Below are 25,389 nucleotides of genomic sequence, written 5' to 3' on the forward strand. Positions count from 1 at the left end.
TCAACAAATATTTAGGGAGCCTCTGATCTGATCTGTATCCGCCACGGGTTGAGAGTCCAGACCAGTGACACTGGCAAGAGCCCAGCCCCCTTGGAACTTACATTTGTGAATAACCAAGACAATTTCAGATCAGAATAAGACCTGTGAATCACACACTCACAATATCCTGAGAGCAGGAAAGGGTTAAATCTGTTAATTGAAGATTTCCAGGGCCCACTCCAGAACTCATGATACCCAGAACCCTTGGTGTAGTGCTCCACAAGTCTGCGTTTAAAACGTACTTACTTCTTAGGCAGACTACAATTCGAGAACAACTGAATTCTATAGAGGTTTTAGTACAACCCCTCATCCATTCACTCAAGAAACACACACAGGCAAAGCTCATTTTATTGTGCTTTGCAGATGCTGTGCTGTTTACAAATAGAACATTTGTGACAATCTTGCATTGTCAAATGATGATTAGCAATTTTTAGCAATAAAACATCTGTTAATTAAGTCATGTTCATTCGTGACTTTTTTTTAAAGAAACAGTGGTATTGCACAGGTTCAGTGAAAAGAACTGACTGAAAAAGACTGTGAAAAGAGAATGATACTCTCTACTTCTAGGTACTGTAGTTGAGAGGACAGAGATAATTACACCAGCAAGAATTCAGAGCTGTGGGACTTCCCTGGTGGTCCAGTGGCTGAAACTCTGCACTCAATGCAGGAGACCCAGGTTCGATCCTTGGCCAGGGAACTAGATCCCACATGGCACACAAAGATCAAAGATCCCACAAGCTACAACTAAGACCCAGCATAGCCAAATTAATTAATTAATTAACTTAAAAAAGAATCCAGAGCAATGCAGGTGGATAGGACCTACCTTCTCTCTCTGCTTCTTCCCCAGGATTGAGACACTCACAGTCTGGCAAGGGGGACATTGGCCACGTGTACACGGTGGATGAAAAGTGCAAAGAGAGCATTAACTCTGATTCAGGGGGCTTGAGGATGTCTTCACAAAACTGCAAGAGAAGATTCCAAATACCAAAACATCATTAAGAACAATTAGGTAATGGCACAAAGACAGGTAGCCAGAGGCTGGAGGAACTGAGCAAATAAACGAGCGGGTGTTTCAGATGAAGGTCTCACTATGGAAGAGCAAGGAGGAAACCTGTCCCTTTAGATTAGAATCTAAGGTATTTCATGAATTTATTATTTATTTTTAAAATCTGTTCCTTATCTTTGCTGAAAAGGCCTTTAAGCACTGTATTCCAGCAAAACCAGGAACAGCCAGTGCCCAGATCTTGGTTTCTAAATACTTCCCCACCAAAAGGAACCAGAGTTTCTCAGAGAAAAGGCCACTTCCAGGGCTGGGCAAAGAAAGTACAAGATGAGCCTAAAATATCTTTGGGGCAGAAGAAGAAACCGTTAAAAATGATGGGGCTAGATCAAAAGATCACAGGAGCTAGCTTGAAATTAGGAACAAATTAACACTTTGTACCTGTTAGACAAGAATTAGAAACAACTCAAATGTCCATCAACATTAGACTGGATAAATTGTGATATATTCATACAATGGAATTCTTACTACACAGTGATTAAAAAAAGGACGATTGGTGTATGCAACAATATAGGTGAGTTTCACAGTCAAAATGAGCAAAAGAAGCTAAACATAAAAGGTGGTATGTTGGATGACTCTTCATATACAATTCAAAGACGAACAAAATTAATCTATGATCAGAGGCCGGAACAGTGTTTAATTTGAGGCAGCAGATGGGGCTGACTGGGCAAAGACACAAAACTCAGAGGCGATGGCACCCCACTCCAGTACTCCTGCTTGGAAAATCCCATGGACAGAGGAGCCTGGTAGGCTGCGGTCCATGGGGTTGCTAAGGGTCGGACACGACTGAGAGACTTCCCTTTCACTTTTCACTTTCATGCATTGGAGAAGGAAATGGCAACCCACTCCAGTGTTCTTGCCTGGAGAATCCCAGAGACGGAGGAGCCTGGTGGGCTGCCATCTATGGGGTCACACAGAGTCAGACACGACTGAAGTGACTTAGCAGCAGCAGCAGCAGAGTATTGGAAACATTCTATTAATGTCTTCCTTTTAGTGACGGTCACATGATGATATAAGCATAAATACAGATGAATACAGACGTGGATATAAATTTAGATGCAGACTCCATACCACATTAAAGATCCCAAATCACTTACATGGTTTTCCCACCAAAAATTCATATCCTGGATCTAATAAATGAGGACAGAATACAAAACCAAAGGAAAGGAACAGTCTGTGTAACAACTGACCTGTACTCTTCAAAAATGTCAATGTCATGAAAGACAAAAAAGAAAAGTTGAAAGAACTAGTCTAGATAAAAGGACTAAAGATAATTGAAAAGGACATTCTTGGGGCAATTTGCAACATATGACTATGGACTCTTTATAAGCTGGTAATATTGTATTATTGTAATATAATAGTGACAGAATTTCCTGGCGGCTCAGCAGTAAAGAATCCACCAGCAGTGTGTGTGTGCATACTCAGTCACTTTAGTCCTGTCCGACTCTTTGCCACCCCACGGACTGTAACCCCCCAGGCTCCTCTGTCCATGGGATTCTCCAGACAAGAATACTGGAGTGGGTTGCCATGCCCTCCTCCAGGGGATCTCCTGACCCAGGGATCGAACTGACGTCTCTTGCATCGAAGGTGGATTCTTTACCACTGAGCCACTGGGGAAGCCCTCACCTGCAGTGCAGGAGACGTGAATTTGATCCCTGGGTTGGGAAGATGCTCTGGGGAAGGAAATGGCAACCCGCTCCAGTATTCTTGTCTAGGAAATCTCATGGACAAAGGAGCCTGGCAGGTTACAGTCCATGGTGTCACAAAAAAGTCAAACATGACCTGGTGACTAAACATCAGCAACATTGTATTAATTTTAAATTTCATGAACTTTAAAACTCTACTGGGGATATGTAAGAGAATTTTTTTTTTCTTTCTTAGTGGGGAGATGCTGAAGTATTTGGGAGTGTAGAATTCTGTCTGCAACTTATTTTCAAATAGTTCTATGAAACACAACTGTAACACTAATGTGTATACATGCATTGAAAGAGAGGAAAATGTGGCAAATGCTACAATTGGTGACTGTAGGTGATATATATATTCATTGCTGTCTTCTTTTTCTATCACTGCTATAGTGAATTACCACAAACTCAGTGGCTTTAAAACAACACATATTTATTATCTTACAGTTCTGTAGGTCATACGTCTAATGTGTGTGTCACTGAGCTAAAATCAAGGTGTTGGCAAAACCCCATTCCTTTCTGGAGGTTAAGGATGAAGCCAGTTTTCTGCCTTTTCCAGCCACTAGAGGCCACCCGCACTCCTGGGCTCAGGGTCCCTTCCTCCCTCTTCAAAGTCAACAATGCAGGTTTACCGTTTCTCACATCATTTTACTCTGATATTGACTCTTCCTCTAGCTCCCTCTTCCACTTTTAAGATCCCTTATAATTATAGTAGATCTTCTCAATAAATAATCCAGGGTAATCTATTTTAAGGTCAGCAGATTAGCAAGCTGAATTCCATCTGCAACCTTAATTACCTTTGACATATAACATAGTCACAGGTTCTGGGAAGACACGGACATCTTTTGAGGGGGTGGGGAGGTGTTATTCTTCCCTACCACAGTTGTATTACTTCTTGAAACTTTTCTTTTGACTTAATTTTATCTGTTAATATAGAAGAGCCTGAGGACCCTACCAAAAAAGCTGCCAGACTGAATAAATGAGTTTGCTGCTAAGTCACTTCAGTCGTGTCCAACTCTGTGCGACCCCACAGATGGCAGCCCACCAGGCTCCCCCGTCCCTGGGATTCTCCAGGCAAGAACACTGGAGTGGGTTGCCATTTCCTTCTCCAATGCATGAAAGTGAAAAGTGAAAGTGAAGTCGCTCAGTTGTGTCCAACTCTTAGTGACCCCATGGACTGCAGCCTACCAGGCTCCTCCATCCATGAGATTTTCCAGGCAAGAGTACTGAAGTGGGGTGCCATTGCCTTCTCCGAAATGAGTTTAGCAAGCTCATAAGACACAGGACCAGCAAACAAAAATCAAATACCAGCAGTAAACTATTGAAAGTTGAAATTTTAAAAATATTGTTTGCAATATCATCAAAAAGCATTAAATGCTTCTGAATAAATCTAAGAAAACATGCAAGATTCATATAACAAAAGCTACAAAACATTGATGAGATAAATCTGTAAAATTTAAAGAAATGGTGACGTATATCCTGGTCATCAATTAGAAGACTCAACACTGTTAAGATACAATTATTTCAAAATATTTCAAATATTTCAAAATTCATCTGTAGAGTCTATGCAATCCCAAGAGAAGTGTCAATGGACTGTTTTGTAGAAATTAACAAGCCAGTTCTAAAACCTATATAAAAAAGCAAGGTCACTAGACTAGTTAAAACTATTTTGAAAAAGAATAGCAGAGCTGGAATGCTCACACTACTTGATTTCAAGACTTACTATAAATCTATTTACCTTAAATCTAGAAATCAAAAGTGTGGGATTTGCATAAGCATAGACATATAGATAAATGGAACAGGACAGGGAGTCTAGAAACAGACACACATATATGATTGATTCATTTTTGACAAAGGTATCTCTAAAGAGCAGGAAACAGAAGATTCTTATGAGCCGAAACTGTCCACCAAGTCCTGGTCTTCCCCATGGGTAGTGAGCGCCTCTTCTCTGGGGATTGGTAAGAGGCTGGATAGTCTTTTGTCCTGAAGAGACTCTTTCTCAGTAACCTAGATCCGAAGTTCTCTGAGATACTCAAGGCTGCATAGAGACTGCGGAGCGGCCGCCAGTCGCTGTCCGCGGTGCTGAAAGCGCACAGTTCACCAAATCCTCATGATCGCCCAAGGCGGGACTCTGGGTAGACACGACACCCAGTGGCTCCGGTTTTGCTTTGTTTATGTTCTGTCTTGATGCATATTTTCCTATTTGTACGGACTATCAAATCTTTAAGATTATGCTGTCTTTTATTAGGGAAATATGCAAACATAGGAGAAGGCAATGGCACCCCACTCCAGTACTCTTGCCTGGAAAATCCCATGGACGGAGGAGCCTGGTAGGCTGCAGTCCATGTGGTCGCTAAGAGTCGGACACGACTGAGCGACTTCACTTTCACTTTTCACTTTCATGCATTGGAGAAGGAAATGGCAACCCACTCCAGTGTTCTTGCCTGGAGAATCCCGGGGACGGGGGAGCCTGGTGGGCTTCCGTCTATGGGGTTGCACAGAGTCGGACACGACTGAAGTGACTTAGCAGCAGCAGCAGCAGCATGCAAACATATGCAAGATATGTCAAACATATGCAAAAATAAAAAGAATAGAATGAATTTCTATGTATCCATCACCCACTGTCCACTGTTACCAACTGAGGTTTCATCAACTCTCACCCACTCCTCCACACTAAGATTATTTTGAAGCAACTCATGTGTTATGCCATTACTTAAACATAGATCTCTAAGAGATAAGAACTCTTTGAAACCATATTCCCAATACATTAACACAACTAAAAAGTAATGATTACTCCTTAACATCACCAAATATCCAGTTAGTGTACAGTTTCAGACTTGTGGGTGGGATGCTAAGTTCAGAGGGGTTGAGGTATCTGAGGATATCTAACGAAGCCAAGATTTAGTGCTGGGGCAGAGGTCACCCAATAGCATCCCATGATGCCAGACACAGATGGCACATGTCAGCCTGTTGCCACAGATGACCTTCAGAAATTCTGAGCCCAGGGTGCTGGCTCAGGCGGATGGTCACACCCACAGAGTGCCCCTGAGGACAGTAGCGCCCAGGAACTACAGGCTTCAATCACATTCCTGCATAGACAGGTCTAATTCAATACCAGAATTTCTGAAGAAAGTCCTGAGCTTCAATATTTATACCCAGCATTCTAGTGGGCAGACAGGATGGAACCACAGCCTGAGCTAGTCTTTTTTTAATGATCCTATTTATTTTAGATTATTTACTGCTAATATGTTTATTTATTTATTTGGCTCCCCTGGGTCTTAACTGCAGCATGTGGGACCCAGTTCCTTGACCAGGGATTGAACCCAGGCCCCTGCATTGGAACCTGGAGTCTTAGCCACTGGGCTACCAGTGTGGGAAGTCCCCTGACCTAGTCTTGAATGCTAACTCCGTCAATGGTTTGCTGTGGGATCAGGTGCTTCACATATCTGAGCCAGACTCCTTGTTTCTGTAACTTACCAGGGGGCACCCCAAACCTGTCTTCACACCTGCAGCGACACTCCTGGAGTGACTTTCTGCCAACCTAGAACCTAGGGCTCCATAAAGACCCAGTTTAAACACCTAGTCCTCTGTGGCCAATCCCCTCCTGGAATCATCTCTCCTCCCTCTGAGCACGGTGGTATTAATTGTCTCTGTTGTGGGAGCTGGAGGCCCTTTAGAAACTGACTGGTCATTTTAAAGGCAAGGAAACGAGGAACTGATTGAGGAAAGAACTTGCTCAGCATTGCACAGCAGGTACACAATGAAGCTGTGATTTTTCCAGAGATCCTTCTGCTGCCTGGAGCACACACTTGGGCATTTACAGCTTTACCACTTACCCCAACACACAAGACCACTCTGCGCTTTGGTTTCCTCACCCATAAAATGGGGCAGAATAATGCTCACCTCCTAGAGTTGCTGTGAGAATTAACTGAGATAACTGGCTTTGAAAACTGTAAGTGGTGGGCACTCGTGAGGGTCAGACTCCCTATTACCTTCACAGAAATAGCAATAGAGGAATGCGAGCTCCCTGAGGCAGGGATCTGCCTCGGGCTCAGTTCACATTCAGCAGACGGTTGGCGCTCAGAAAGGCAGGACTGGGAGCTGGAGAGCCACTCACCTTTCTATCCCACCCTCATGGCCAGATCCTCCTGGATTCTACTCACCCTTCAGTCGCCTTTTGCTTCTCTGCTCTCACTGCCCCCCAATGACTGCGCAATCCAAACAGTGCCTTCCACGCCCCAACCTCCGCCCACCCCACAACCGCCTCGCTGCCCACAGTGCACTCCATCACCCCCTCTTCATTCTCAACTCAAGGCCTTTGCAAGCGCTGGTCCCTCTTTGCGTGTGCTGTTCCCCCTGCTTGCAAAACTCTTCGCCGGCTCTCACGTCTCATCTCAGACTTCCCCTCCCGTGCCACCTCCCCAGAGAGGCCCTCCAGGACCACCTGGTCCCAGGTTGCTCCCCACCTCCATCAGTCTCACCCTCCTGTCTCCCCACAGAACTGCCATTCCTGGAGATGATCTTATTTTCACCTTTTCCTGTTTCCTGTTTAGCATCTGTTCTCGTACCCCAACCAGAATATAAGTTTTGTTCACAGCTGTGTCCCCAAAGCCTATAACTCATTAAGTCAGATGAATGAATGAATATGTCTCTTGTTCACACATTTATTCCTTTGCATCTTTTTCTCTCACACCTGCCTCCATGTCTCCACCCTTTCCAGTCCTCCTCGGGCTGAGTGTCTCTTAAGGGCCTGGCCAGGGGCACGGTGTGGGCTCTGCTCTCAGGATGGGAAGAGGAGCAACTTCTGAGAGAGGCTGGAGGAGGTCTGGTGTCCCAGCACCTTCTGTGCCAAAGAGAAGGAGGGGCCAGGCTGGAGGCATTGGTCATCAAAAATCTTTTTAAGGAACACATTGGAGAGACCTGTGGTGGTGGCAGCCAGTGGCCTTTGGGAACCCCAACAGAAGCACACGTAGCTGAGATTCTGAGATTTTAATCCCTCTCTCTCCTCCCACCCTCCCATCTCCTGCCGGGGGTTCCCTGGGGAATAGACCCAGAGGAAGTCAGAGGTCAAGGTTTCTAGACTAATGCAGATCACAGGGATTACCCCCCGAGGGCTAGCGCATGACAGAGAAAGTCAGAAAGGGTCAGAGAGGCAGCACTCCTCGCCCCGACATTTCCATTTGTTCCCTGATCTGTGCAAGTGGAAGCGTCAGTCACTCTGTCATGTCTGACTCTGTGTTACCCCATGTAGCCCGCCAGGCTCCTCTCTGTCCATGGAATTCTCCTGGCAAAGATCCTGGAGTGGGTTGCCATTTCCTTCTCCAGGGGATCTTCCTGACCCAGGGATCAAACCCAGGTCTCTTGCATTGCAGGAGGGTTCTTTACCTTTTGAGCCCCCAGGGAAGCCAGGGATCTGGTATGCCCGTTTCTCTACCTTCCCTGAAGCTCCCTGCACGCTGCTCTATGACACACCCAAGCCCTTATTTCTGGAGACGCTGCCCCAAGTCCCCCAAATGGAAAGTCCAGAACCAGACATGTGTCTCAGCCCCTGGCTTCCTTCCTCCCTGTGATGAGATGGGAGGATGACCCGGGGCTGTACCAAGAGGCTGCGCCTCACTCGGAAAAGAAGAACCTGAAGCCCCAGGAGCAGGGGCTACGGAGAGACTTGGGGGGCTCTTCTCACTCCTGGGGGCCACCTGCCCACGTGGCCTGGGACAAGAGTCTGTCCTCTCCACCCTCCACGTGGCTGACAGTTCCGGTGCCCACCCTGGGCTAGGGGTCAGGCTCTGAGCTCCAGGAGATGGGTCAGGACTCAAGGACTGGGGGCAGATGTGGGCATGGGACAAGCGCCACGATGGGAGTCAGGGGAGGCTAGTCGCTGGGCTGGGCTGGCACGGTCCCCTCAGGCCTGATGGGCGGGTCTGGGCTCCTTGGCCAGGTCCTCGAGAGGAGCAGCCTTAGGCTGGAGGGGGCTGGTGACAGGCAGGCTGCAGAGGAAGCAGAAGCCAGCAAAGGCGAGTTTTCAGAGCCTGGGATTGGGTGAAGCCCTGGGTTGCTCTTCTCCCAAATTCTGCAATAAACCCTTATCCTGGCCAAGCAGAGGCAGCAGGAAGGTTCCAGGGTAGCCGCTCCCTGAGAACACTGTGCCAACTTCCTTGTTTAGCAAATGGTGCCGAGTGGGTGTAACAGGCAGGGGAGTGGAAAGCTGGAGTCTCCAGCCAGGAGGGAGGGAAGGTTGGGGAGACCCCACATCAGGCCTGGGTGACGTCTGGAAGGAATGCAGGAGATCTGGAGGAGCAGAGACCCACTCATCCCCCGTGACCTCAGGCCATCCCTGTGGATGAAGGGGGCAGGGTGACCGCCCCCCAAGACTGATGGATGTGACCGGCCAGCTCCTGCCTCAAGGCCATCACAGGTCTGGCCCACAGCAGAGACCTGGCATGTGCTCCAGGGGTGTATGAATGGGTGGATGGGGACACGGACGATGCAACTGCCCGCCCAGGGTCTGGGGAACCAGTGGCACCTCCCCCGGCCCATCTCACCTGACCAACCTGAGGAGCGGGTCCTTCGTCCTGGAATAGACCTCGAGGGCCAAGCTCCTCAGCAAGTCTTGCATCCACCACAAGTCGGCCGGCATGTCCGGCAGCCACGCCACCAATCTGGAGGGAGAGGCAGCAACAGTGGCCCTGGTCTGTGCCCAGCCGAGCATGCAGCCTGGCAAAGCCCTCCCTCCCCATGGGGCCGACGCAGAGCTGGGGGCCCCCGCACCAAAGCAGCAGGGCTAAGGGAAGGAGGAAGCGGGGTACGGAGCTCCAGCTGCATTGACTGCACTGTGGAGCACGTCAGCACCTGCAGAGGCACCAGGGGGCAGGGAACGATCCCCATGGGCCATGAACTTGACGGAGACCACCAGGCCTTCAGGGTCATCGACTCCAAAGGGCACAAGGGGGAAGCCCTGGGGTGGAAAGGCCAGGGCCCTGGGGTCAGGCCGGCTTGCACTGTAGCCCCGCTGCCCCGTTCATCCATTGTGTGGTCTCGGCAGGTCAGGGAAACTTTCTGGGCCTCAGTTTCTCACCAACCGAGTGAGGACCATCCCCTTCCCGCCTCCATGCTTCTGTCCCTCTTCCTCCTCCCCAGAACAGCCCCTGGCCTCCACCCTGCATGCCCTTCATCCATGCTCCTTTAGGCTGCCAGCAGCTTCCTAAACACATCTGACCCTGGCCTTCCCCTGCCCAGCGCCCCCTGGGCCTCCCCACCTAGACTACACAGGATCAGCAGAGGGGAGCATCACCCAACTACAGCTGAGAGGACGCCTGGCCCGGCGCTTTCTGAGACTCAGAGAGCCCACCACGTGTACCGCGACAAGCCAAACACAAATTGAACTGTCCCCTCCCTTGTTTCTGGACCTCCTGCCCCTATTATTGTAACCGATATGTCGAGTATGTGCCTGCTCAGCCTCTCAGCTTCGTTTAACTCTTTGCGACCCCATGGACAGTAGCTCACCAGGCTCCTCTGTCCATGAGGTTTTCCAGGCGAGAATACTGGAGCAGGTTGCCATTTCCTGCTCCAGGAGATCTTCCTGACCCAGGGATCGAACCTGCATCTCCTGCGTTGCAGGAATTCTTTACCATCTGAGCCACCAGGGAAGCCCCAAACTTAAAGTTATGTTCTGCTCCGTGGTGTTTTTCGAGGGTGTTGTTGTTTAATTGCTAAGTTGTGTCTCTTTTGCGACCCCATCGACTATATCCTACCAGGCTCCTTTGTCCATGGGATTTTTCGGGCAAGAATACTAGAGTGGGTTGCCATTTCATTCTCCAGGGGATCTTCCTGACCCAGGGATCAAAATCCCTTCTCCCTGCATTGGCAGGCGGCTTCCTTACAACCGAATCACCAGAGAAGCCTTGAAACATCACCCTGCTTTGGCCAATGATCGGACCCGGGCCTCCCACGTGGCAGGCGAGAGCTCTACCACTGAATCATCAGTGCTGTGGTTGAGCATGTAGTTTACAGAAAAGACCCCTGCGGTCTGGGCAGGCGACTCCATCAATACATTGATCTTCTTTTTGTAACTGAAATGGCTAGAATTTGCATTGGTCTTTTTTGATTTTAACTTGTGGTTGCAGTCTAAACAGCTCTGCATAAGAAAAAGTCCACATCAGCAGAAAGCTGTCTCCCAGCTTTGGGTCACCAGCAGTTCAGACAGCAGGGCTGACCCTGTCATGCACTCTGCATGGAGCGAGCCAGAGACCAGTGGCTCACTGTCACAGACCCTCTCCAGGGAATGGGGAATTAAAAAACAAAAAAAATACAGATCTCTGCATGACACTTTCCTGCCAAAATCCTCCACGGCCTTCCTGTAACCATCAGGATAAAGGCCATACCCCTCACTTGGCCACAGACCCCTGTGTGTCTAGCCCCCACCAGCTGCCTCAGCTCCATCTTGCACACACTCCAGATTTTGGCTTCAGCCACACTAGCCTCCCTTTCTGCTCTTCAGATGAGCTTTACTGCCTCTGCCTTCTGTCCCAGGGCCTTTGCACAGGCTGCTCCATCCTTCTTGGCCTAGTGGACTCTTACTCATCCTTCAGATTATAGCTCAGAAGCTATCCCCTCGAAGCAGCCTTTCCTGATCACACAGCCACTGTACACCTCTCCCAGGAATCCATAGCCGCTGTCGATCTCTCTAGGTATCTGCAGGCACAGCCGGATGGCACAGATAAATATGTGACGATCGGTGGGCTGTGATCCCCAGAAGGTCGGGGCTGGGTCTCGGTCAGTCCTGCCTCCCAGCCCCCAGCCAAGGCTTGACCCTTGACGGGCCCTCAGTAACTGTTGGTGGAATGAGTGAGCCAACAACAGGAAGTGACCCATGAGCCAGCAAAGTGAGACGGTTAGCAAGGGCCTAGCCACAGCCAGTCTGCTCTGGAAAGGCCTTGTTTTACAGAAAAGGAATCTGGGGCCCAGAGAGGTCAAGATGCCTGGCTTGGGCCACACAGTTAATCTGAGGCAGACCAACCCCTAGAGCTACCCTCAGGAAGAACTCGTTTCCTCTGAGGCTCTGACAGGTGCAACAGGGGACCAGAGATCCTAGAGACGGGAAGGTCCAGGCTGGCCACATGGCCCCGTTTCCGGTGGACTAAAGCCGCAGCTGTTACCCAACCACCCCATCAGTCCCGTCTTCCAAAGGAGACCAGGACTCCTCAGGGCCTGCAGCCAGCGTCAGGCCGTTTGGGGACACCAGCCCTGCTCTGCCCCCGGCCCCGGTGCCCCGGTGCCCTTCCTGCCACAGGCACCAGTCTCAACGGGTCAGACCCTTCCCAGGACCCCTGGCCATGCCTCACCTTCTGCTCTGGGCGTAGATGTACTCAAAGGGCAGCGTGCAAGGCAGCAGCAGGTACGTCAGCGCCCGCCCAGGCCCCGAGCGGCAAAAAGAGGCCCAGGTACTGGGGGCCCGCATGCAGGCTTTCTTCAGTGCTACGAGAGAGGCCACGGTTGCCCCTCACCCCTCCAGCCGCCCCCTCAAGGTCACCCTTAGGGAAGATAGCCCAAGCCCCCTCTCTACCTCCCACGGCCCACAGAGGACACCCCCACTCCCAGCCAGTCTGCAGGGGAAGCAGCTGCTCTGATGGAGCCCCGCCCAGGCTCCCTCGTCAGTCCTGAAACGGCAGAGTGTGCCCTTTCCCAGATGAGTGGACTGAGGCTCAGAGTGGAGCAGCGACTCGCCCAAGCCCATTGCCAGGAAGTGGTGGGCCCAGGATGGAGCCTGTCGGGCTCCCTGCACTCCTTCCACCCCTCCTGCCCCTCTGGAAAGTCTGCTGTGCCCACCATACCTCCTTCCCATAACATCAGCAGCTGTGACCACATGACCACTTCCTAAGCCCCCAACCCTTTAACTGATCAGAGTGCAAGGGCCCAGCATCCTGGCTGGGACACAGCCAGAACCCGAATCCTGACCTCCAAACTATGGCTTGGCCATGCACACACCACCTGCCTCAACTCTAGGTTCCTGAAAACACAGGACCTGGCTCCCTGTAACCTGCCATGTGGCCTAGGATGGGTCCCTTTCTGTCCCTGAACCAGGTCACCGCCTCTGAAAAATGGGATACAGGTAGTATCTCCATCAGTAGAGGCGGCCAGGATTAGGATTAGGAGATGCTGTAAAGGCCTCCAGAGAAGCTCTCTGGTGCCCCCTTGTGGCCTCAGGGACACCACCGGGGTTCCAGAGCCCCAAGCTTGGACCTCAGGAACTCAGCGTGGATGCTGACATATGTCTTTGTGCCCTATGTGGTCTCCCAGGCAGAAAGAGGGGCTCACCTCATTTCCTCACCCACCCCTTTGCCCCTTTTCTGGGCTCAATCACCATCACCTCTGCTCCCAGCTTCCCACCTCTTCAGCCTGTCGCCTCCCAGCTGGGTGCAGCCAGCACTGGGACCCAGAGTTTAGAGCAGTCGTGAACTCTGAAAGTGAGGGGTCGCCCCAGCGGCTCCCAGTCTCTTTCCTCCTGCAGCTTTGGAGGCCTTCTGCCCCACCCTCCAATCGTCCCCAAGCTGATCTCCGCTCACCCACCTCTCCCTCAGCTGCAGGGGCCCCCTCCCCTCCCCACCAACCCCAGGACATTTGCACAGGCCATGCCCACTGCCTGGATGCTCATCTGGCCCCTCTTTTGTTTGGCCAACTCCTCCGTTCACACTTCACTTAGATGCTGCTCAGACTCCCACTCCCACGACCACGACATGTGCCTGTCCTTTCCTGTTGGGGCCTTCGTGGCATTTAGGTCACCGAGCAGGAGGGCTGACTTTGCAGCTGGGTGACCTTGGGCAGGTCGCTTAAGCTCTCTGTGCGATGGTTTCCTCAACTGCCCAGTGGGGACCGTTCAGCACCACCCTCAGAGTATCTGGGGCGGGCGGTGGGGCGGGGGTGGAATGAGTCTGTCTCCACCTGGAGAGGCACCTTCTGCCCTTCCCTGGGCAGTGGGCAAAGACCTGGCTTTCTCAGGCACAGACTTGGGTTCGAAGCCCCCAGTTGTAGGTCCTGAGACCTGGGCGAGCCCCTTCCCTTCTCTGAGCTTCAGCTTCCTCATCAGCGAAATAGGCAATGAAAAACACTCAGGTCCGCTTGGGTTGTGGTGAGGAGTGAAAGGGGCAACGTGTAAGAGGTGTGGGCACCACGCGTGGCACGCCTGAGCCCTATCTTCTTGCAGACCACGAGCACCTTCAAGGTGGGGTCCCCAGCCCCAGGCCCCCCACGTGCAGGGCACCTGGAAGGTGAGCATGGATGGGATGGGAGGGGCAGTACCAGCCTCCAGCTCTGGGGAGAGCTGCTCAAAGTCGGGCACGTCCTTGACCAGCACGTTGGGCACTGCCCAGTTGAGCGACAGGCCTCTGTCATGAGCAGCACCTGGGGTCCCATCAGCTGGGGCTGGGGGCTCCTTATACACAAAGCTCCACAGCACTGGCTCCTTGGTGAGTCCTGGGTCGGGGGAGAGGAGGGACTCAACAGGTCAGCACAGCTGGAGCCTCCCAGCGACAGTGACCCTCCACCCAGCGCCCCACACTGCCCTCACCACCCGCACGCCTCGACGCTCGAACCTAGCTCTGGGGACCCGTTGGCCACAGGATGAGTGGACCCTTGGCTGGTCCTGAATGCCTTTGTCCTGAACTCCCCGGCCCTGCTCTGTCTGCCGTCTGATTCCTCTGCACTTTCTAGTGGTTGACAGAGCCCAGGCCCGGAAGACCCAGCCCAAGGCTCAGATCCTGGGGTCCCCACCCGCCAGCTCTGGGATCTAACAGCTCCGTACGTGGCTTCCCTCCCTAGAAAACAGGGGGAACATTAAGACCTGCTGTGTATGGTTGTTTGGATGCAATGAGTCAGATACAATGAACGCACAAAGCTCGAGCCCAGATCTGAGCTTTTCACGTCTGAGCACTTATTATGTGCTCCATGAGTGCCTCCTGCTGCTGAGGCTTTGGGGCCATAAAGTGGGGGTCCAGGGTCATGGACCCTGGAGCCAGAAGGCCTGAGTTCAAGTCTCAGCCCTACCATGTTGAAGAGCATGGCCCTGTGGGATGACAGCCAAGCTCTCCAGCTAAGAGGACCTCTCTGACCCTCCCAGTGCTCCGTCTCTCTCACACACACACACAATCCTATGGCCCCACTGAGGTGTGCACCCTCGAAGTGCCCAGTTCTGTTCCTCTGCCCTTGCTCTTCTCCCCGCCTAGGGTGTCCTCTTCCTTCCCATTGTCAACATTCCTGCAGCCTCCATGACTAGTTAAAACCCAGCTTATCAGTCACCAACTCCAGAAAGCCCTCCTTGCCCACCCAACCCACCAGACTGGGTCAGGTGACCCCGCTGGGCTCCCGTGGCCCTGAGCATCCCTCCATCATCCCTGGGGGATGTCTCTCTCTTGATCTGTCCCCCTGGCACCAGGCAGTGGGCAGCTGGCGACTAGGACACATGTGCGATTTCTCCCTGGGTCCCCAGCATCCGGCACAGAGCAGATGCTGAGGAAGAGAATGAATGAGCCAAGGTCCTTGAGAACTCAAATAGGGGGGGGCGATGCCCAGTTCCTATGGGGGGCCGCCACCTACCGCATCTCTCCAGGAACCTCAGGGCATCCAGGTAGCCTTGTCTGCAGCTGTCGGCCACTACCTGCCAACACACAGGTCAGGCTGAGGTGCAGCAGCCTGCACCTACCCCTCAAGCCAGTAGCCACAGGCCAGAGACTCATCTTCAGCCAGACCCCAGGGCAGCCTGTGCTTCCCGAAACCCCCTCTCAGCAGGGTCCGAGGACCCCGAGGGTGTCTGGCCAGCACTGGATGGGGAGAGTCTCAGGACCTCGGGGAGACACGTCTTCTCCAGCAACTCCCTCCCTACAGCTTCATTCACCCTCCCACTCTCTGATGCCCTGGCTGGGGGCTTTTGCTCCAAACTCTCCTTTCTCTGGCCTCAGTTTCCTCCTCTGGAAAATGGGATCACAAGGCCTGGCCAGGGATGTCTGGGCCCCTACAGATCAATACACGGCAGTCCCTTTGCCCTTGGATATTCGTGGCCAGGACCACCCTGAGATGGCCAAGGTTCTCAGTCAGAGCCCTACCAGGAGCAGGGAGTCACCTGCAGGCCCAGGAAGGCTTGCGAGTGACCTCTCGACGGCTCCACCACCTTTCTGAGAGCCTCGCCTTCCTTGGCTGTAAAATCGGGCTGAGATTTTCTGTCCACTCCATGGGTGTAGGGAGGATCAGCTTAAATGAAGAGGACTTAGTTTCATGAATTACAAAATACTACACAACCACAAGAGAGGTGGGGGGCTAGGGGAGGGCCGGGGTGTGACTGGTGTGAAGGAGCTTGTTAGGGTGACAAACAGCTGTCAAATCACCCACATCCCAGAAATCCCAGAGAGCAAAAAGCAGGAAACGAGGGTCTCTTGTCCAGCTTTTTCTGTTCTGTGCATTGCTGCCATACAGAGGGTCAATCTGGCCACAGTCTAGGGCAGCCGTTAAGACTGAGCATGGCTTTGGACTAGGATCTGAAGTCTGGCTTTGTTGTTTCCAGGCTGGGTGACTTTGAAGACGTTTGCTTACCCTCTCTGAGCCTCAGTGTCCTTCCCTGAGGAGTGGAGATGACCACAGTACCTTGTCACCAAGCCTGACCCCAAACAGTACCCGCAGAGGCCTGGCTTAAACCCCAGTTCAGCAGAGGTGGCCTTGGGGTGCTGCCCCGATGGGAAGCATGAGGCAAGGCACATCGGGAGCCCAGGCTGAGTTCAAGGGCTTGACTGTGAGACTCGGGACACACGTCCTAACTGCCCCGAGCTTGTAGGGAGGGCTCTCGGGCACAGAGTCTGACTCACCAGGCACTAGATCATGGCCAAGCCTCTAACACCTTCAAGGCTGGTCATGGGGTGGGGGCCAGACCTACCTCGGGGCTGGAGGGCATGAGGGAGCTGATGCCCAGGAAGAAGTTCTTGGTGGAGATCTGGAAGCTGGCGTTGAAGACATTCAGCTCGTGTGTGCTAGCCGAGCTGCTCTGGGGACAGATGTCCGCCGTCCCGTGGAAGGGCGACACGGTGATGGTGGAGGACGAGTCCGCGAAGGGCATGTTGTTGCTTAGAGTGCCATTAGTGTACCGCTGCAATTCAGGGGGCCTTGCTGCCCTCGGGTGCTCTCCGCCCACACAGCCACGAAACCACCCCCAGAACCTGGCAGCGGCAGACCACCTCCAGCTGCCCCGAACCACTAGGTTGACCCCTAGCCCAGGATGCTCTGAGCACCCCTGAGACCAGAGTGGGGGGGCTGACACACCCAGTGAGTGCTGCAGGAGCCCTGGTTCCTCCACCCACACACCTCTCGGTAGGGATGGGGCGGACTGGGTCACTGAGCCCCCGAAGTGCACTTACCTTCCATCTGAACGTGGGCGGAATCGTCCCACAGTAGAAAGGGAGAAACATGGTGCAGACCAAGGCCTGGGAAGCCAAGCCAGAGAGAACGCAGCTGTTTACGCTCCTGGGGTTCAGAACCTGCTCTGGGCGTGGACTCTAACCTAGAACAGCCCACACTGGCGTCAGGAGAGCTGCGTCCAGGGAGGGAGGTATCACCTCATCCCAGCCTCGTTCTCAAAGTTAAGAAGGGATTTGAGAACTGCGGTCCGGTGCTTAGGGCTCAGCGCTTCCACTGCAGAGGTAAGGGTTCAATCCCTGGTCAGGGAACTAAAATCCTGCAAGTGGCGGAGTGCAGCCAAACACCAGAAACATAAGCGGGGATTTGAACAGGAGTCCCTCTGCCCTCCTCTTCCTGCTAGGCCCCTTGCTGGCTCAGGACTGCTGCTGGGCCTTTTCCCTCAAGGATAGACACCAAGTACCATTTCTCCTTTATCCAGCTGCCAGGAATTCTCCACTGAGAATCTAGGTATGTCTCCTGAAGTGTGTTCCCTGGACCAGCGGTCATCCTACGAGGGACACCTCTGACAAGAAACCCTGATTCTCTCCTCATTTGGAAAACACTGTCTACTCCTCCCAGTAGAGGCTCTGACAAGTCCTGCAGTGAGAAAGATGCTTAACAGAGACCCTGATACGGGTGACGTTTGGGGGTTGGAGGAGTCTCCCTTGGGGGGAGGCTGCTGTCCTGTGCATTGCAAGGTGTTTAACAGCATCCCCAGCTTGTACCCTGTAGCTGCCAGTACTTCATGCGTGTGTGGGCAAACACACACACACACACACACACACACAAACTCACATAGAGCTGTCACAGCCAAAAATGTCTCCAGTGTTGCTAAATGTCTCCAGGGGGGGAAATCACCCTTTGTTGAAAACTGCTGACCTAGAGCTTACCAGACTCATCGAGCATAGAACCCCGTCTCTTAGGACTCAACTCCTGGAAACATCCCTCCAGCCCTTTCTGAGAGATGCAGAACCCATCCCACCTCTGACAGGATAGAGGTGCCGGTGGGAGCTTTGTTCCCATGGGTTCGTCATCAGAGCAACAGCAGCTGACGTTTACTGAGCGCCTCCTAACTGCCAGGCCCTGTACTATGTGTCATCCAGGCCAGGATGCTGGGACACTCACTGGAGTCCCAGGAGCCCATGGACATGAACGCACAGGAAAGGACTGGCCCTGCTCTTGCACACACTGGGCTTCCCCCTGCCAGTGTGGGAGACGTAGAGATGCAGGTTTGATCCCTGGATCGGGAAAATCCCATCGAGGAGGGTGTGGCAACCCACTCCAGTATTCCCGCCTGAAGAATCCCATGGACAGAGGGGCCTGGTGAGCTACAGTCCATAGGGTCTCAAAGAACTGGACATGACTGGAGCGACTTAGCACAGCACCCCATACACCAGTCAGCACCCAGAGATGGTCCCCGTGCTGGGCGATGGGGCACCACGGTGAAGAGGATTCTGCTGCAGGGACCCGGGTGGCAAGGCTGAGCAGAGCTGTGCCCGACACCTCTCTGAGCTCCCCGTGGCCCTTCCCTGACCATGGGGCTCCCTGTCATGTCCCCTTCTGATACTGGATTGCTTCTTACTTCCTTACACGAGCTTGTGGCCACTATCTGTGCCCTCACAGGTTTGAATCGGAGCCCCCGGAAGACAAAGATTTTTGTTCTGCTGCCCCACTTGGGGTGGTGACTGGCACATGATAGGGAACTGGTGTTTCTCTGCTGCATCAAAAAGCACCTGGAGGACAAGGAGCGGGGTGACAGGTACCCCGCCTTCCGGGAAGAGCAGACCCGGCAGGGCCCTGACTGAAGAGGCCTGACTTCGCCCCGGCCCCCAGCCATATCCCTCCGCGTAGAGCCGAGGGGGCCCCCTGAACAGCAGGCTCGCAAGCCGTACTCACGAGGCTGCCCCTCTGTGCAACTCAGCTCTCTCCTTAGTAAACAGAATGAGGTCCGTCTCCTGCTTGATCCGCCCCGCTCCCCAGGGCCGCAGAGAAGTGTCTGCTCTGGAAAGCGCCTGCAGGCCACTGGGTAGGAGACGGTGCTCACCCACCTGCTGCCAGGCCCCGCGTCCCGCCCCCTGCTCACCTCAATGACCTCATCGCGGGTGGCGAAGTCGGTGACAATGAAGTTCTCGCCGTTGGGCCAGTGGGTCAGCGAGATGCCCAGCCGCCGGGAGGCCAGGATGTGGATGTCGGCGGGCAGCGAGTTCTGCAGGCCCTGCCTGACGGTCTCGACGGGCATGAAGGAGGGCTGGAAGACGCCCAGACTCAGCTGCTCCACTCGCTTGACCATGGCCAGGATGCAGGAGCAGCAAAAATCTGCAGGGCGGGGCAGGGAGGGGGTCCTCAGCCCCTGCCCTCCCTCCCGGGCGCCGTGGGAATGAATGGTCGCCCCGCTCCGACTCCAGCTCAGACTTTCTGTGTCCAGCGCTGTCTTCAAACACTCTGCGCAGGGGGCCTCCCTGGTGGTCCAGTGGCTAAAACTCTGGGCTTCCGAAGCTGGGAGCCTGGGTTCCATCCCTGGTCAGGGATCCCTAGATCCCACACACTGCAACTAAAAGATCCTGTATGCCACAACTAAGGCCAGGAGCAACCAAACAAATAAATATTAAAATAACTACTAAATAAACGCTCTGTGCAGCCTCTTGACCTTGGGAACAGTCTTCCAGGCTCTAAGCCTCAGATTTATCCTCTGGAAAATGGGGATGCCTGTGGTCCCACGTCCTCAGGGTTCTCATAAGGATTAAGTGGAAACGGGCTGGCTGTAGGGAGCTCAGGGCACCGCGCCAGGCTCCCTGAGACACCCTCTCAGGTCGGAATCAGCCTCGACTCGCGCTGGTAAGCCGATGCTCCCTGCGCTGCCGGTCCACGCAGTCAGTCCCCGGACTCACCGACAGACATGCCGCTGACGATGCTGACGGCGATGCGCGCCCCGGACGAGGCGCCGTAGAAGCGGCTGGCGCCGCGGAGGAGGCGCGGGGCGCGCTGCCTCAGGCAGTGGATCACCCCTACGTGGTAGAGACTCAGGAAACCCGCGCCCGCGGACAGGCTCCAGCTGCCCTTCTCGAAGCAGCTCGTGGCAATGGGGCCAGACTCAGGGGTGCGGCTGGAACAGGGCCGGGAGTAGGGGATCGCTGGCGGACGGGGCAGAGAGGAGGTGCTCCAGCGGGAAGTTTCACCGGTTGAGTGCCGAGTTGGACTTGTGGCCAAGAGGTGAAGCTCAGGCCGGAGCCCAACGCCCGCCCCCGGGCTGCATCACCCACCAGCCACCAGCCAATGAGGCCCCTCGAGCCGAGACCCACCCCCCCCCCCCCGCCCCGCCCCGCCATCCCCATCCCCGGGTGTGCACCAGGTGTGCCCTGGAAGCGTCAGCGGGATGTGGGCATCTTAACGCACCCCCACACGCATGCCCTCGGTCCGCAGCGCAGTCCCAGATTTCTGGGTGACGGGACCAGCTCTTCTGCCGGGTCTCTGGCAGTCGTGACGGAAAGGCTGTTCCTGCCCCCATTTCGCAGATGAGGAAACTGAGAGTGCAAGGGAACCTGGTAGCCAAGAACTGGGGGAGCTGGACACACAATATCCATCGGGTCTTGGGGGTCAAGTCAGACTTAATTCTGCAGCTGTGCTGGATCAGGGACCTGGGGCAGCCCTGGGAAGGGGAGTCTGGGTTCTAAGCTCTGCCACCTCCCCCACCCCCCACCTGTGCCTGGGACTTTGCTCACGTTCCTCACTCTGTCTGTTACCACTTGACATGGATGAGGCTTGGATGAGGACCTACAGAGATCTTTCTGCTCTGGTGGCTGATCCCCCAAATACAGTCTGTTAATGGACGTTTAGGTTGCTTCCATTTCTTGACTGTTGTAAATAGTGCTGCTGTGTTGGGGTGCATGGGAGAAAGAAAATTCCAGAAAAACATCTACTTCTGCTTCATTGACTATGCTAAAGCCTTTGGCTGTGTGGATCACAACAAACTGTGGAAAATTCTTAAAGACATGGGAGTATCCGACCATCTTACCTGCTTCCTGAGAAATCTGTATGCAGGTCAAGAAGCAACAGTTAGAACCAGACATGGAACAACAGACTAGTTCAAAATTGGGAAAGGAGTACATCGAGTCTGTATCTTAACACCTTGCTTATTTAACTTGTATGCAGAGTACATCATACAAAATTCCAGACTGGATGAATCACAGGGTGGAATCAAGATTGCGAAGAGAAACATCAACAACCTCAGATTTGTGCAGATGTCACCACCCTTATGGCAGAAATCGAAGAACTAAAGAGCCTCTTGATGCAAGTGAAAGAGGAGAGTGGAGAAGCTGGCTTAAAACTCAACATTCAAAAAACAAAGATCATGGCATCCAGTCCCATCACTTCATGGCAAAGAGAAGGGGGAAAAGTGGTTACAGTGACAGATTTTATTTGGGGGGGGGGTTCAAAAATCACTGTAGGAGGTGACTGCAGCCGTGAAATTAAAAGACGCTTGTTCTTTGGAAGGAAAGCTATGGCCAACCTAGACTACATACTGAATAGGAGAGACATCACTGTGCCAACAAGCATCCATATAGTCAAAGCTATGGTTTTTCCAGTAGTCATGTACAGATGTGAGAGCTGGACCATAAAGAAGGCTGAGTGTTGAAGAGTTGATGTTTTTGAATTGTGCTGGAGAAGGTTCTTGAGTGTTCCTTGGATTGCAAGAAGATCAAACTAGTCAATCCTAAAAGAAATCAATCCTTAATATTCACTGGACAGACTGATACTGAACTCGAAGCTCCAGTACTTTGGTCACTTGATGCAAAGAGCTGACTCACTAGAAGAGACCCTGATGCTGGGGAAGATTGAAGGCAGGAGGAGAAGGGGATGATAGAGGATGAAATGGTTGGATGGCATCACCGACTCGATGAACATGAGTTTGAGCAAATTTGGGAGATAGTAGAGGACAGAGGAGCCTGGCGTGCTGCAGTCCATGGGGTCACAAAGAGTCAGACCCAACTTAGTGACTGAATGGCAACAACAACTAAACGCGTTTCTGCTGTGTATTTTAAATAGTGCACTGGTGGCGCCTTTCGGCCAGAGCGTGAGTGGAGGGGCCATTGTTGCTGGCCCTTTCCTCTTCCCCACCGTCCAGTTAGTGGGTTGATTAGGCCATCGGTCCTCAAGCCACGACGTGTCTCTTATTTAGTTCTGGGGAGCGCCTGGCCAGCATGAATGACGTAGGGGAGAACAACTTTGGGGCCAGAGAAGCGATCTCAAAGTAGGTCAGGTGCACCAGGATCCTGGCGTCGAAAGAGCCGACGTCACTCTAACATCTAACCGGAGGAGACATACAGGCAGCAAGGCGAACCCCTCAGCGTGTACACTCAGTGCTGTGCCCGTTGAGTGGCGGCAGTGTGGTTCATGACCAGCGAACTGGACGATCCCGAGGATATGCTTTCATTTATTTCGAGAGAGTAGATGACTCAAAGGAGGCTAAGGAAAGGGCAAATGGATGGGAACTGGATGGTAGGAGAGTTCGTGTGGATTGTTCTGTCCCCCAGAGGGCCCACACCCCTACACCAGGCATATATATACACTGCCAGCCCGCCTTGCAGTGGTGGAGGCGGAACCGAGCTTCTTACTCTGCTGGAGGGTGTGACCGTGGGCAGGACAGATATGAAGACTGTGATCACCGGCACAGAAGATCCCTTCTCCTTACTGTAGTCGATACAGATCATGGTCAAGCGCTCCGTCCTACAGCCCAAGATGCTATTGATAAACAGAGTGGTCACAGTTGAGGACATCTTTCTTTCCTTTTTTTTTTTTCCAAATTCTGGATTTCCCCAAGCTTCTAATCCTCCCTACTCCTTAAAAAGAACCCTTTAAAAATCTTTATTTAACATCTGCACTTTGTCGATTGTATTGCTGCTTTCCACCCCTTTTATTATATTCTTAAAGATGTAATTGTTGTCATTTTGAGTAGTAAACATCTTGAGTGAAAAAGGAACCGTCAGAGTTACAGTTTGTAAAAGTTTTTTTTTTTTTTTTTTTTGCTTTTACAGAAAATTAACTCCTGGCAAATCAAATGAGGAAAGGAATGATCTTTTTAAATCTTCTTTTGTGTTAGATATTGCATTAAATCTTGCATTAGAGACTTGTATTTACTGCAAACTCCTCTTTTAACTTTGTTTTGGGAAAGTCGGTAACACATACAGCAGCTCAGTCATGTCAGTCTGTCTGGGGTAGCATAGAGCAGTCAAATAGTTGAGCGTAGAAAGTTTGAAACCACAAAACAAAACACTTAATCATTTCTTTCGAAGAACAGAATTTTTGAATCCTAAAAATTACGTCGTTTTTTTAAAGATGTAAAACCTGTGGACTCCTGAAAAGCATTTTGCATTTAAAATACATTTGTTAAAAGTTAAAAAACATAATGTATTAACTGCCTGGAAGATGGATTGGAAGATCAGCTATCACGTATATCGGCTGGTGTGACTATGGGGAGTGGATGGCAAGAGAAACGGAAATGGAGAGGAGGAGGCAACGAATGAAATGTCACAGAGAACATGCATCCGAGGACCTAAGGAGAAGGGACGGGACACAGTTGGGAGAGGACTGATAAGACGCCTTTGCAGGTGTTTGCCTTCTACCTGGCACTGGGTCAAGCCCTTTTCCTAGGTCACGTGTTTGCCTTCTACCTGGCACTGGGTCAAGCCCTTTTCCTAGGTCACGTATTTTATTTTCGCAACTGCCCAGTGAGATATCATCAGTCCCATTTTACAAATGAAGGAGCTGAGGTGTAAACCAGAAACCAGGGTAAGGCGGGAAGCAGATGGGAAAGTGTATCTTTCAGGTTGGAGGACTCCAGAGGGGCTGGCTGGAGGGCATGGGGCTTCAGAATTTAGGGAGCAGAAGCTTCTCTATAGGAATTGGGGGAGAGCAGTGCTTCTCAGGGAATCCTGGAAGCTTGAGCCCAGGACATCTTCTTATGCCAGCAAGCAAGCAAGCAAGTGTTCAAGAAATGACGGAATGGTGGCTTGTCCACATCCCAGTACTCAGAACCTGTGAATATGTTGTCTTACATGTCAAAAGGGTCTTTGCAGATGTGATTAAAGGAAGGATCTTAAAACAGGGAGATTATTCTGGATTTTCTGGGTGGATCCATTGTAATCACAAGGGTCCTTAAAAGACAGAAGAGGGTGGAGGAAGAGTCAGAGAGAGATTTTAAGATCTTGCATGCTGACTTTAAAGATGGAGGAAGGGGTCATGAGCCACAGACTGCGTGGCTCTAAAAGGCAAAGAAACCAATTGTCCTCTAGACCCTCTAAAAGGAACAGAGTCTGCTAACACTTTGATTTTAACCCAATGAAACCCCTTTTGGACTTCCAAACTTCCAAACAAAAATATTCCATACCATCTTATGCAAAAACCCGAATGGACTTTTTGCCAACCCAATAATAAAATTGTGCTTTTGTAAGCCACTAAGCTTGCTAAATTATAACAGCAACGAGATACTAACACACATCACCCCTGTAGGCTTCTGTGTTCAATCCCTGGGTTGGGAAGATCCGCTGGAGAAGGGATAGGCTACCCACTCCTATATTGTTGGACTTCCCTTGTGGCTCAGCTGGTAAAGAATCCACCCGCAATGCAGGAGACCTGGGTTCGATCCCTGGCTTGGGAAGATCCCCTGGAGAAGAGAAAGGCTACCCACTCTAGTATTCTGGCCTGGAGAATTCCATGGACTCCATGGGGACTCAAAGAGTCAGAAAGATTAAAGGACACCAGAGATGTGGCATCTGAGCAACACACAGCTCTGGATTTGATCCTGGCCTGGAGGGAAAACAGCCCTAAATGACGTTGTGGGGACGGTTGCTAAAATGTACGTGTAAGCCATGAATGAAATCACAGAGCTGCACTGATGTTACACTGGCAATTTTGAAAACTGTACTGTGGATTCATAAAAGAAAGTCTGTTCTTGGGGAATACATTGAGATATTTAGGGTCGAAGAGGCATGGTATCTGCAACCTAATTTCCAGCAGTTACAAAAAAAAAAAAAAAATCACTATCTTTCTGTAGCTCGTAACCACATCTATTTGTCTATGTCTATTATCTGGAGAGAAGCCAAACATGCCAAATGTTACTGATCCCAGAACCGGAGTTATGGGGACAGGAGAGTATTTTGGGACCCAATTCTTACAACT

At 51.9% G+C, this 25,389-nt stretch overlaps 1 protein-coding gene and 1 pseudogene across 1 annotated transcript; one reads left to right on the forward strand and one right to left on the reverse strand.

Moving 5' to 3' along the window:
* Positions 1-8,683: 8,683 nt before the first annotated feature.
* Positions 8,684-20,719, reverse strand: PNPLA5 (patatin like phospholipase domain containing 5). Its single transcript, XM_068971555.1, has 10 exons — positions 20,608-20,719; positions 20,103-20,345; positions 19,298-19,530; positions 17,175-17,240; positions 16,697-16,906; positions 15,370-15,430; positions 14,077-14,250; positions 12,123-12,255; positions 9,324-9,440; positions 8,684-8,768 (listed from the first exon to the last, which is right to left on the reverse strand). Exons 1-10 carry the CDS (start codon positions 20,717-20,719, stop codon positions 8,684-8,686), a joined length of 1,434 nt encoding a protein of 477 aa, XP_068827656.1.
* A 379-nt stretch (positions 20,720-21,098) lies between these two features.
* LOC138078819 (transformer-2 protein homolog alpha pseudogene) lies at positions 21,099-22,960 on the forward strand (annotated as a pseudogene).
* The last annotated feature ends 2,429 nt before the right edge of the window (positions 22,961-25,389 follow it).

This window comes from Capricornis sumatraensis, chromosome 4 (genome assembly GCF_032405125.1).
Source record: "Capricornis sumatraensis isolate serow.1 chromosome 4, serow.2, whole genome shotgun sequence".
Lineage (NCBI taxonomy): Eukaryota > Metazoa > Chordata > Mammalia > Artiodactyla > Bovidae > Capricornis > Capricornis sumatraensis.

Excerpts from the sequence above, each read along its gene's own strand:
- PNPLA5 (XM_068971555.1), bottom strand. The coding sequence starts at position 20,719 with ATGGGGGCAGGAACAGCCTTTCCGTCACGACTGCCAGAGACCCGGCAG. Across the intron at positions 19,531-20,102 it reads CGTCAGCGGCATGTCTGTCG|ATTTTTGCTGCTCCTGCATC; the intron begins GTGAGTCCGGGG and ends CCCGCCCTGCAG. Across the intron at positions 8,769-9,323 it reads CCGCTCCTCAGGTTGGTCAG|CCTGCCTGTCACCAGCCCCC; the intron begins GTGAGATGGGCC and ends CTTCCTCTGCAG.